The sequence below is a fragment of the Quercus suber genome, unplaced genomic scaffold (genome assembly GCF_002906115.3).
Source record: "Quercus suber isolate HL8 unplaced genomic scaffold, Cork oak 2.0 scaffold_495, whole genome shotgun sequence".
NCBI classification, from domain to species: domain Eukaryota; kingdom Viridiplantae; phylum Streptophyta; class Magnoliopsida; order Fagales; family Fagaceae; genus Quercus; species Quercus suber.
The window spans coordinates 521,361-535,315 of NW_027069944.1; the positions used below are offsets into that span (position 1 = coordinate 521,361).

Sequence of the window (13,955 nt, forward strand, 5' to 3'; positions counted from 1 at the left end):
TTGCTACCCTCCGGCAATATCATATGAGGTTAAACCCCAATAAATGCGTCTTTGGTGTAGCTTCAGGCAAATTCCTGGGATTCATGGTTTCCCAGAGAGGAATCGAGGCGAATCTAGAGAAAGTACAAGCCATAATCAACATGGCCTCGCCCAAGACCGGCAAGGAAGTCCAGAAGTTGACAGGACATACTGCAGCCCTCAATAGGTTCGTCTCTAGAGCGACGGACAAGTGCTTGCCATTCTTCAAGACATTGAAACAAGCTTTCGCCTGGACCGACGAGTGTGAGGCCGCTTTCCAAGAACTCAAACGGTACTTAAGCAATCCTCCCCTTCTCAGCCCGTCAAAGAAAGGTGAGAAGTTATACTTATACCTGGCGGTGTCAGATACGGCCGTTAGTGGAGCCCTAATCCGAAAAGAAGACAGGAAGCAACTCCCAGTCTATTACGTCAGCCAGGCCTTCCAAGGAGCTGAAGCTAGGTATCCCCAAATTGAGAAGATTGCGTTCGCGCTGGTAGTAGCTTCACGCAAACTCAGGCAATACTTCCAAGCACATCCTATCCTGGTAATGACGGACCAACCAATTAAAAAGTCCATGAGCAAGCCCGAGGCGGCAGGAAGAATGGTCCAGTGGGCAATTGAGCTCAGTCAATTTGATATTGAATACCACCCCAGGACGGCCATAAAAGCACAAGTTTTAGCAGACTTCATCGCTGAATTCACCCTCCCGGATGAAAACGATCTCACCATCAAACACAAGCAGTGGACAGTACAGACCGACGGCTCGTCAGCCCATAAGAGAGGGGGAGTAAGGGTAGTCATGATCACCTCCGATGGAGAAAAGCTAAAATACGGAGTTCAATTGAAATTCCCAGCGAACAATAACGAGGCCGAGTATGAAGGGATTCTGACGGGATTAAGGCTCGGAAGAGAGTTTGGAGTTAAGAATCTGATGATCCAGAGCGATTCAAAGCTCGTGATTGGACAAGCCAGGGGAGAATACGAAGCAAAAGAAGAAAGAATGCAGAAGTACCTCAGACTAACGAAGAATCTGGCTCAAGAGTTCGAAAAAGTGGAGTTCGTACAAATTCCCAGAAGCCAGAATGTGATGGCAGACGAAGTCTCAAAGATGGCCTCATCATATGAAGGGGCTTTGGAAGAAGGCCTAATGATGGAAGTCCAGAAGAATTCCAGCATTGAAGAAGTTCCAACATTCGCAATCCAGAGTACAGACAGCTGGATGACATCTATCGTATCCTTCCTTCAGGATGGGCACCTCCCACAGAACATAAAAGAAGCCAGGAAGATAAAAAAGAGGGCAGTAAGATTCACTATCCTCAATGACGCCCTATACAAAAGAGGCTTCTCCATGCCTTACTTAAAGTGTGTTGACGAGAAAGAAGCCAGGTACATCCTGGAGGAAATCCACGAAGGAGTTTGCGGGGATCATGCTGGTCCTAGATCTCTAGCAGGTAAGATAATTCGTACAGGCTACTTCTGGCCAACTATGCAGGTAGACGCAGCAGAGTTCGTCAAGAAATGTGACAAGTGCCAACGGTTCAGAAACGATCAGCGGCTTCTAGCAGAAAAACTGACGACGATTGCATCCCCATGGCCATTTGCACAATGGGGAATCGACATCGTCGGCCCACTGCCCCAGGGCAAAGGACAGGTAAAATTCTTACTAGTTGCTATTGACTACTTTACAAAATGGGTTGAAGCAGAGGCACTGGCAACCATAACTGAAGCCAGAATCCAGAGCTTTGTATGGAAGAACATCATTTGCAGGTTCGGGATTCCAAAGACGATCATATCGGACAATGTACGACAATTCGACAGCCAAAGTTTCAAGGAATTTTGCTCAGCCCTAGGCATCAAGAATCATTTCTCGTCCCCAGGTCATCCACAAGCAAACGGACAAACAGAGGTGACGAATCGAACGTTGCTCAAGATTATCAAAACGAAGCTGGACGACGCGAAGGGAGCTTGGCCAGAAGAGTTGCCCAATATCCTGTGGGCTTACAGGACAACAACAAGAACGCCAACAGGAGAGACCCCCTTCAGACTCACCTACGGCACAGAAGCAGTGATCCCGGTCGAAGTAGGAATAACCAGCATCAGGCGAGAGGCATTCAATGAAGAAGTCAATGACGATCATTTGCGACTCAACCTGGACTTTCTAGACGAAGTAAGAGATAACGCCTGTAGCAGAATGATGGAATACCAACAAAAGATGACCGACTATTACAACAAGAGAGTAAAGCTCAGACAACTTGACATTGGGGACCTCATCCTTCGCAAAGTAACTCCAGCTACCAGGAATCCTTCTCAAGGGAAACTCGGCCCCACATGGGAAGGACCCTACCTGGTCTTTCATTACTCCAGGAAGGGCAACTATCACCTGGAGACCCTAGACAGACAAAGACTCCCCAGATCATGGAATATCGAACACTTAAAGAAATACAATCAATAAACGCGATTGTAAAATGTACTCATTATTCGTTGTTGAAACTAATAAATAAGTTGTTCAGCTAATGTTTCTCTACAAGCAGGCATATCTGATCACAAGTCTAAAAGAATAAAAAATGGTCAAGTAGCAAGATTCCGCCATGACGGATGTAGGTTACTGACGATGACAAGATCCTTGAAAAAAAGGTGTAAGTCATAAAGGGTGAAAAAGGGCCAAGTAGCAAGATTCCGCCATGACGGATGTAAGTTACTAACGATGACAAGATCCTTGAAAGAAAAGGTGTAAGTCATAAAAGGTCAAAAATGGCTAAATAACGAGATTTCGCTTTAACGGATGTAAGTTACTGACGAAGTCAATTAAAGTGGACGAGATCCCTTTAGTGGGTGTACGTCAAAAATGGCTAAGTAACAAGATTCCGCCTTGACATCTGTAAGTTACAGATGAAGCCAAAAAAGCTTAAATAAAAAAAATGGCTAAGTAACGAGATTCCGCCTTGACGGATGTAAGTTACTGACGAAGCCAATTAAAGTTGACGAGATCCCTTTAGTGGGTGTAGGTCAAAAATGGCTAAGTAACAAGATTCCGCCTTGACGGATGTAAGTTACTGACGAAGCCAATTAAAGTTGACGAGATCCCTTTAGTGGGTGTAGGTCAAAAATGGCTAAGTAACAAGATTCCGCCTTGACGGATGTAAGTTACAGACGAAGCCAAAAAAGCTTAAATCAAAAAGGGACTTTCACTAAGCACAACATATGTAGCCAGACAGAACTCAACAAACACGTGTACAATCACAAAATGCAAGTAAGTATGTGACAAATTTAAATTAAAGCCCAAAACCAAGGGCAATTACCATTGTTTTTACATAAAACCCATAAGCACTGGGTTGCCAACATTGTTATCAAAATAAGATAAATAGAAATTGTTCACAAATTTGGCCCAAAAACATGACGGGCACCCATAAAAAAAAAGGAAATATATTTTCGTCAAAACATAAGTGCCAGGCTCAGGCTTCCGAGACTGATGGGGCGTCAACAGCCGCAACATCACCAACTGGAGCATTCTCTGGGCCGTCACCAGCAGGAACCACAGACTGAGCAGCTTCGTCGGCGGCCATCTCCTTATCCACTTCTTCCAGGTCCAAATTTTCAATGTCGACGCCAGTTGGATGCTTGACCATGTACCTTCGAAGAAGCTCGAAGCCTTTAAAGTACCAACTGAAGAGCACAGTATTGTACTCGTCAGTGGTTTGAAAAGCCTTAACAGACCTGGCCGCGATTGTCTTCAACGATTCCTTGGAATTCAGAAGCTGCTCGTCCTTCTCCAGGTTCAGCTGACGCTCAACCCTAAGGTCGTCACCCAGTACCTTGACTTTCTCCTTCAGAGTATTGGCTTCGTCCATCGAATCAATGAGGTTCTTCTTCAGCTTTAAGTTTTCACCCTTCAAGGCTTGCGTCTGTGATGAAAGAGATGCAAGCTTGGCCTCTTGAGTAAGATACTCGGAAGCAATGTGCAAGCTCTCTCCCAATGCCTAAAATGAAGCACCAAATCGTCAGTAAAAAAAAAAAAAAGGGAGTTGCACATGGAAGAAGTAAAAGCAAATTCACCTGCACGAGCTTATGGACATGACCTCCGGCGACGGTGTTAAATGGAACCCCAGAAAGAGCCCTCAGGTCGTCAGCCGTCACAATGCTATGGGCCCTGTCAATTGCCAGCCTCTCGTCCCCTCAGACTGTAGAATGACGAGAGTCCCCTTTCTCCTTCTCCTTCTCCTTCTCCTTCTCCGTTAGGCGCGGCCTCTTAGAGATGGGTGTAGGGAGCTCCTCCACCGAAGTAAACGGAGAAGCGGTCCTTGTCGTCTCAGTACCGGAGACAATAGGAGTGACGGAGGCCGGCGGGGTAGCAGAAGGACCCTTCCCCGTCACACGCACAGTCTTTTTCCCTATATTCGACAAGGGCTCGTCCTTTTTCGCCCTCATCTTCGCGTACATGTCTTTATTAAACTTTGATGTCATCTCTGTCAAAAGAAAAACATTAGTCCCGAATAAAAACACAAGAAAGTAAAGTGGGGAAGGCCAATAATGACGAAGCTGGGACTTACTTTTCTTTCCTTCAATATCAAGGTTTCGCAAGACAAGGGCAGAAGGCTCTGGCCCCAGGCAGTAAAACGCAAGAGTCCTGGGATCAACGAGGTCGTCCCAACTCTTGATCGTTTGCGCGTACTCAATTGCCTTCTGCACCCGCTCTCTGTACCTGCTCTTAAGCTTTGGTCTTCTCTTGACTAAAAAAAAAAAAAAAATTTTTAGCAAACATAACTGTAAGCACAACAGAATCCAAGAGACAAAGAGGAAATATTGACGCACCTAAAGTCGGGGTTTCCCACCGACGACGTAACCTTGGGAGATCATCCCAACACTCGCCCGAGGGTGTCTCAAAATCGTCCCTAGACACAAAGAAGAACCTCGACTTCCAGTACCTGAAAGAGGACGGTAAACCCTTGACGATCCTAGTCCTCCTTTCCCAAGGCACCAGTTCGTAATACCCATGCTCTTTGGATGCCTTCAGACGGTAGAGGTAAACAAGCTCGTCAGCCCTAAGCATGTCCCCGTCATTGGCAGCCAGCCAAATCCCCATACAGCTTACCAGGATCCTCTACGAGTTGGGCATGAGTTGCCCGGAAGCGATACCCAAACGGTCCAGAAGCTCCATCAGGAAAGGGTGAACCGGGAACCTCAATCCACAAACGAAGGCAGATTCATAGAAGCATACCTCCCCGGGAAAGAAGTGACAAGCCCGATCCTCCTCACCGGGCAAACGAACCCTAACCCGATCTGGGAATTGAAATCTATCCTTAAACCTACCCAATGTATCCACGTCCAACCCGTAGCCTTCCTCTAGAGCAAAAAAAGCCCTAACCTCTTGGGGATTGGAAAGGGCTGTATCCTCCTCCACTGGGTTACCGCTAGACGATAACCCAGTCTTGAGCTCACTGGACCTAATTTCAGACATCGTCCTACCCTCCTTTACTAAATTTTCAAACCAATCGACTGATTGACGCAGTAAAGGCAACAAATCAGCCAATGCCACCGCCAAACTACTACCCTCGTAAACGAAATTTTCAAGGTAGGGAAAAGTCCCTAACGACCCTCCTAATCGAGTGAAAAGAAATAAAATCGAAGGGCAGTCTAATCTAACCTTAGAACTACTGGTCATGAGAAACTAGAAAATGCAAATCTATTTACCCCAAAGTCAAAAAGAAGAAAAGAAAACGACAAGGAAAGAAGCAATGGAAAATCAGAAATTTGCTACAAGGTGTAAAGGCAGAAAGAAAAGAAGTAGAAGGAAGAACGTACCTTGAACAAGAAAATCCGTTGCACTACGCACCAGTCGGAAGAAAAAAAATCGCAGAAAGAAAGGGTGGGGGAGAAGGTGGTCAGAGCAATGATTGAACGATTTTTCTTGGAAAAGTGAGAAAGGGGAAGGGAGAAGAAGGGAAGTTTGAAACCAAAGGTTGGGAAGCTAAAAAACTAGCAGGAAGATCAATAAAACCCATCATGGGGGGCATTTACTCACCCAATCAAAGTGCGCCACGTAGGCCACCACCCAAAAGGCAACGCCGTAACGCATTCAATACGGCTCAGAAACCCAACCGTTTACAGCTCAGAAACTCTTCACCTTCCCTGGTCGTCACGACATGTCATGACGACCAAGGAATCCGGGGGCAACTGATGGGACTGACGAAATCAAACATGGACGAGATAAGCTTGACCGACGAGATAGGCCCGCACTGGCAAGCAACCACTTCACTGACGAGGTTAAACACCTCATTCAATGCCGCCAATAAACATCCCAGACGGTTACAAAGCCAACTGTACAGGCCGTTGGAGTAAAATAAAGCAGCATTATGAGACCAGAAAACGTTACCCAGGAGGGCATTGAAGCCACCATAATTGCTCCAACGGCTAGAGGCTGCAGCAACATATATATATAGCCCCCACATTGCCAAAGAAGAGGTACATTCACACATACACATTAAGAGATTATAGTTTGCTCTATTATCTTTACATTACTCATTCTCAAATAGCAATTGATACTGACTTTGGCATCGGAGGCATTGTGGCAGGCACCACACCGGTGACCGCCCTCAAGCACACACTCTTGCAGGCCGGAGCCCATTTTTGTTTGCACACTCTGACTGACGAATTTACGCTTCATCACAAGGTATTCTCAGGGATAAAAGTTAGGTCGGCTTTTTCTAGTTGAGTTTGAACCAAATACCAATGTCCCTTCTTTTGAATATTATCACTAGTGTCTAGAGCTGGGGAAAGCAAATTAAAAGGTGAGGCGTTCCCTTCCCTATTATGAAAATCATTTCTTCTACTCTCTTGTTCTCTCAACTCTAATTGATCAAATACCAGACAGATAGCCAAGGAAAAGAAGCCATTTCTTAATTTCCAAAACGAGCCCTAAGTCACTACTCAGTACTCACAAGCAACGAAGTGACATTAATTGGATGAGTTTTCAATACTCTAGATTTAATTAAACAGTGTGACTCAGCTTAACAGATCAACATAGTGAGTAAATTAGGAATTTAATGATCAACATATTGATTAAATTGATTAATTGCGAATTAAATTGATAAATTGATTAATTGCGAATTTAAAGATCAGCTTAACCTGTTTTTCTTCCTGTTGCGAATTAAATAAGAATTAACTAAAAGTAATTTTATAAATAAATAAAAAGTAAAAGTTAAGCAGGGAAGGTTGATACATGTGAGGCTTTTTTTTTTTTTTTGATGGAGATACATGTGAGCTTGAATATGCTATTTTGGAGACTTGTTCTTACATTCGTCATACGCATTGATTGTAGTAATATTAAAGACATATAAAATGGTACAATTTTGTATCACAATTCATTACGTGACAAATTATAAATGGTAGAAATGTGAGGTGGGCCATCTGAGGACACACTTCATAACTCGCCATGTATCAAGTTATGGTATAAAGTTGTAACATTTTATGTGTTCTTAGCATTTACTCGATGGCATACAGGTTTTTTCTGTTTTTTATTGAAATACATGTCGTAGCGCCGGCAGTGCACTAACAATTTTCGCACGTCATAGTTCTTATCCTTTTTTCATCAAAAAAAAAAAAAAAAAGAATTTTCGTTTGTCATACAAATAATATTCCACGGCGAGAGCGAAAAGACGTGTGCGCCCTCCCAACAGTGCTATTACAAATCTACAGCTATATAGTTAGGTTAAGGCATGTGAAAATGGAAACCAACTCTCTGAAGCCTTTCTTGCAGAAAAAAATGTGTACATCTCAGCAACATCTTCAATGGTTATCCCTCGTGATCTTCTTGGTTTCACTGTTTTTCAATATCCATACCTCATATGCTGATGTTGGCACTGCAGCCCTATATTCCCCTATATTTACCAACAGCATGTTATGGAATTAGAGATGCGTCTCAGTTCCCATCAAGCAACTTGTTCGCAGCGGCCGGTGATCGAATATGGGCCAATGGTACAGCATGTGGGAGGAAGTATTTGGTTAAGTGCATCACTAGTACTTCAACACCATATGCTTGTAATCAAAACCAGACAATTCAGATCAAGATTGTTGATCATATTGGTCAAGAAGCTTCTGTCCTGTCAGCTTATAACACCACCTTGTTTTTGTCTCCGACAGCTTTTGGGACTATTGCAAATTCATCAACTGCTTCTTCCTATATCAATATAGAGTTTGAACAGTATGTCTTAATTTCAATACCCTTTCCTATTTTCTTTTCCTATGTCAAAATATATGCTCTAACACAAATGTTAGTGCAATCCTTTGCTTTGTTACTAATCCTATTATTTGGTTGTTTCCTCAAAATCTCTTTATTAAGGCAATATTGTGAAATTAATTAGCTTGTTTCCTAGAAATGTTTTTATTTTCTTTCACTTTTTATGTTGTATAGCTTGTTGCAAACTCTGGATATTCTATTCCCTTAAAAGAATATTGCTAGCCAAATCAAAGTGAGTAGCATTTAAATGAATAACAATGCTTTTTTGGTTACAATTTTTTTTTCCCTTACCTTGTTTTTGAAAATGAAAATTGAAGGGTTTACAATTTGTTAAATTAGGTTCCCAAAAGTTTTGACACTGGCAATGACATGTGATCAAGTTTTTCTTTTTCAATATATACTTTGTTTTAATTTGATTGTTTCACTGGGTTTAATTGCAATTGATTTGTTGGGTTTCACTGGGTTTCTTTTATTTTTTTGGATAACTCTAGGAATGAAAATTTTTTACCAAAAAAAAAAAAGGGTTATCTTTGGATTTTGGGTACAATTCTGTCTTTAGGAGGTGCCTATGTTTAAAATCTCAGGGTTGGAAAATGCAAATTTAAAACTTAATAATTTTATTTAGATAAGCAAAAAAAAAGTAGTGAATAACTTGATATCCTTTTAACCACATAGGATAATCTCATTAAAATAAAAACTATAAGGCGTGATGAGTGTTATGCGTTTGTGAACTCCTAGGTATTTTTGTGATTGAAAAATATAAGGAAAATGCTAACGAGTGCCCTTAGGGCATTGGATAATAATCCATTTAAAGAAATTTTTTATGAGAAATGAAAAAAAAAAAAGTAATTAATATTTTGATAGTTTTTTTTATTTTCCATAAAAGTGTTATCAAAACTTTCCTAAAATGTATTATTAACCAATGCCTTGAGGGCACTAGTTAGTATTTCCCAAAATATAATAATCTCAAATTATAATAAATGCAAATTATTAACATTTACCAAAAAAAAAAAAAAAAAAAGAAGCCTATAAGTATGCGGGTGAGCACATGTACTTTCATATATGGGTCTATGTGTGGTGTGCTAAAGTTTTGTAAATTTTAATTTTACAATCATCGTTTAAATGTGTGTGTGTGTGTGGTGTACATACGCGCTAGGAATTGGTTGTTTATGTACATGTTGGTTACTTTGGTATATATAGCTAATTAAATTCTCAGTTTTGCACTTGCTCTATACTAATAATATTGATTTTTGCTGATGATCAAAGGGTTTATGGTGAAGATGTTGCACTTCATAGAGGTTCGGTTCCACCGTCCGGACCTAACCCCACCACCCTTGATGCCAGCGGCCGCCCCTGATCATGATTCATGAGATGAGTAGTCGTGCAAAATATCCAGTTCAGTTGGTGGATAAAACTTCTTGTAATGTAAATTTGTAATATATGCAGTTTCTCTAGAACAATTCTCTGACTCTACGCAATGCTTTTGATTTAAATATAAAACCTATAAACATATATTAATCTAGTCCTTGTTTGTTTGTGCTTAATGAAATTGCTGCTAATATAAAAAGAGAATAATTCATATGGTATATATATGAGAGCCTCTACTTTTTTTCCTACACTGTTTGTGACTCAGCATTATGCCATCAAGCCAAAATTTTCAATCCTTTGAACAAGGACATCATCGACAAGGCTTGTCACAAAGCTTAATGATAGTGGGTAAACATATTAGAATTGTTAATCGTAAACACATTAAGAATTATTAATCGTAATTTACTTAATTGACAATTAAGTTTACACACTATCGCATTCAGCTTTGTGACATGCCTTAATATGTTTACTGGTTCTTGAATGGGTCTAAACAAACAATATAATAAAGAAATCATCTCTTTCATTTTTTACATTAATTTCGCAGTAACTTGGGCACTAATGATCCAGAACCATTCTTTTGGACGTTTGACTATAAGAAACAATATTTAACTAAAAAACTTTCAATAATCATGGAATATGTCATTCTTCCAAATCTCATAGAATATTTATTTTTTGTTGCTGTAATTTATAGTTGTTTTTATAACCAATCCCAGTATTACTTCTCCTATTGTTTGTTTACGCATTCTTGAATCAGTAAATATATTAATTAAGGCATGTCACAAAGCTTAGAATTGCTAAATGATTAAGTTTACACACTATATCGGTGCACTATTTGAGGCAAGGTAGGCCTCATTGTTCGTGCCAAGTTCAAGTCCAACCTCCCTCCCAAATCCATTGTAAAAGGTTTTTTTTTTTTTTTTAATAGAAAAAAATCCATGGTAAAAGTTTATTGTTAATTATGTTTCATTTTTATTTATATTTTGAAAATTTGGGTTTGATTTTTTTTTTTTTGGGAATGTTAAGTGCTAAATATGAAATAACCATTAAAATACATCACTTATATAGCATCAAGTATCACCAAAGTACTAATAGAAATGGACATGACCAATATAAAAACAAAATCAAGAATAAATTACCAAAATGCAAATTTTAAAACTTAGAGAGTCAAAATGAAACTGGGGATAAATGCCCAAATTCGTACATTGAGCCTTGGGCCCTATTTGAAGATGTGGGTATGTTCGAGGAGGAGTAAAGGATTGGAAAAGGCCCCAGAGTGAAGAATCACGTAAGGAAATGATAAAATAATATAGTCCGAGGAGTGTATCCTCCTCGGATTTGAAGAATATCGGTTAAGCAAATACCTAGGTAGTTTGGGTGAACTTCCAGGAAGCTCCAACGATAATGATGAACTTCATGCACGTATAAAGATGATAAGAATAGAGAAATATCTAAAGAAAAAACTGCCACCACCGCATTTAATGCACTGCAGCAACTTTTCTGGTCGCATTTATGTGGAGAAGACCCCTGAATAGTGCAATCTCAGCTGCCACCACTCATGGAGAACCAAAGAGGATACCTGATGGGACATGTACTCAAGTGAATGCTTAGATGAAGAACAAGTGTACGATGAAGATGTTTAAAAGAGAACTATATAAATGTAAGAGACCTCCCATGAGGGGTGGATCGGAAAGAAGAGAAAAAGAAGAAGAAGAAGAAAATTTTACTGTAACTCTAAGAACTGTACTAGCCTTTCAAACAATAATTTATCTCTTCGGACATCAATTTATTCAAGTTTCAAGTGTGTTTTTGTACTAGTTCATTTCTTAAAATCTTGATTAACTGTTATTTAGTTCACAAACAGCCCAGTTCTTTCACCCACTCTCTACAAATTCATTGTATTGGGCTTATTGGGCTCAAATCTCTTATCTTTTGGGCTTGGACTACAAATCTCAACCCTACAATTGGCGCCGTCTGTGGGAAGAGCTTGAGCCGGAGTGAAAACAACGGTTGACGATGGCTGAACCAGGTTAACAACTAGCAGAGTCTAGGGCATCCCAACGTGGTGATCATTTCCTCAACCTCGAACGAAGAGGTGACCATGAAGGAAGTGTACACACGATACATAATGAGAGGAGCCCGTCACGAGGTGATAGTCGTATCTCCCATGCAAAGGGCAACAGGGACATGCAGCTGGAGATTGATCGGTTGAAGAGGGAGCTGCGTCATGCAAAAAGGAGGCGAGCTTCCCCTGACAGTGACGTTTCTTCTGATGACGAAAGAGACATCAGTTACAAACGGAGGTCTCGAACTCCGCCCAGTGAGTCTTTCTCTTACGAAGAAGAGCTCCATAACGAGCAGCAGTTTAAAAGCCCGCCGCATAGGGGCGTAGGGAATAATGCTATGAGTAGAGCCTTAAACCAAATCTCCAAGTCTCCATTCACGCATAGGATTGAAGGGGCAAGACTTCCCCAGCGTTTTCACCAGCCAACATTCACCATTTACAATGGGCGAACTGATCCTGTTGAGCATGTGAGTCATTTCAACCAGAGAATGGCTGTTTATTCCCAGGATGAGACCTTGATATGCAAAGTCTTTCCGTCCAGTCTCGGACTTATTGCGATGAGGTGGTTTGATGGCCTAAAGGCAGAATCCATAAACTCTTTCCATGAACTCACTCAAGCATTTGGTTCACGGTTTGTGACCTGCAGGAGAGTTCCTAGGTCGTTAGCTTCCCTCCTATCCATGAGCATGCAAGAGGGTGAGAGTCTTAAAACATACTCCAACAGATATTGGGAGTTGTTTAATGAGATTGAAGGCGACTTTGATGATGTGGCCATCAGTACATTTACGCTCGGCCTTCCATCCGAGCATGGTTTAAGGAAGTCCTTGACTGGTAAGCCCGTCACCAACGTGTGCCAGCTTATGGACCGGATTGACAAGTATAAAAGAGTTGAAGAGGACCAGCAGCAAGGGAAGGGAAATGACAAGGTTATCCTTCAGAAGATGAGGGATTTCAGATCGGATCGTTACAATAATAGCAAGCTACGTAGGGATTTTGTTGGGCAGTCAGGATCATCAAATATTCAAGCTGTCAGTGTTGTTTTCAAAGAGCCAGTGTAGCAGGTGTTGGAGAAGATTAAGAACGAGCCGTTCTTCAAATGACCGAATAAGATGGTGAGAAACCCTGAAAGACGTAATCATAACCTCTATTGCCAATACCATCAGGATCACGGGCATACCACAGAGGATTGTAGAAGTCTCTAGGATCATTTGGACCAACTTGTCCGCGAGGGCAAATTGAAACAACTCTTGTATCATTCTAGTGGCCAAGGGAGCCAGACCAATTCGGAACCCTGTAAAGATGATTCTTCAAGACTCCCCTTGGGAACTATCAATGTTATCTTTGTTGCACCGGCGAGAATAGGATCCTGGCCATCTAGGATAATGTCCGTGGCCCGCCTACCCACATGAGACGTTAATCAGGATCATAAAAGGGCTAAAAGAGAGGTTCCATTAATCCTGAGCTTCTCGGATGAGGATAATGTTGGGACTATCTAACCCCATGATGACGCTTTAGTGGTTACCCTCAAGATTAGAGGGTATGATGTGAAAAGGGTGATGGTGGATCAAGGCAGTGGGGCTGAGATAATGTACCCTGACCTTTACAAGGGGCTGAACTTAAAACCTGAAGACTTAACTCCCTATAGTTCCCTTCTGGTGGGTTTTGACAGAAAGATCGTTGTCCCGAGGGGCTAAATACGATTACCTGTGCAAACTGGCCCAGAGATAGTGGAAGTGAATTTCATTATTGTAGATGCATATTCACCCTATACAGCGATCGTGGCCAGATTCTGACTTCATGCACTAAGGGCTGTTCCTTCCACTCTGCACCAGAAGATTAAGTGCCCATCTGAAGGTAGGGTCCAGAAAATTTTGGGAGATCAATCTGTGGCCAGAAGATGCTTGGTGGCTGCCATACAACACAAGCCCGAAACTGAGTCCTCGGCCTATCCAGGAGAAGACTTATAGCAGTTAAAACACTCAGCGGCGCCTATTGATAAAACAGCCGAAGAGACAAAATGTGAAGATTTGTTAAAAGTCACTATTGGGGATGATCCAGAGAAGTTTTTTCAGGTCGGCTTTCAGTTGCCACCTCAAGAGAGGGAAGAATTAGTGGAATTTCTCAGAAAGAACATAGATGTATTTGCTTGGAACGCCTATGAAGCCCCAGGAGTGGATCCAGAGTTTATCTGTCATCACCTGAATGTCAACCCCCTGGTCGTCCCTAAGAAACAGCCTCCTCGGCGCCCATCCAAGGAGTACGCTGATACGGTA

General features: G+C 41.5%; 1 protein-coding gene across 1 annotated transcript; it reads left to right on the plus strand.

Moving 5' to 3' along the window:
* The first annotated feature begins 11,804 nt into the window (after positions 1 to 11,804).
* On the plus strand, positions 11,805 to 12,740 carry LOC136063178 (uncharacterized). The gene has a single exon (XM_065763173.1). The coding sequence runs from the start codon at positions 11,805 to 11,807 to the stop codon at positions 12,738 to 12,740; it is 936 nt and encodes a 311-aa protein (XP_065619245.1).
* Positions 12,741 to 13,955: the final 1,215 nt, after the last annotated feature.

Coding starts and splice junctions, on each gene's coding strand:
- LOC136063178 (XM_065763173.1), top strand. CDS start 11,805: ATGCAGCTGGAGATTGATCGGTTGAAGAGGGAGCTGCGTCATGCAAAA.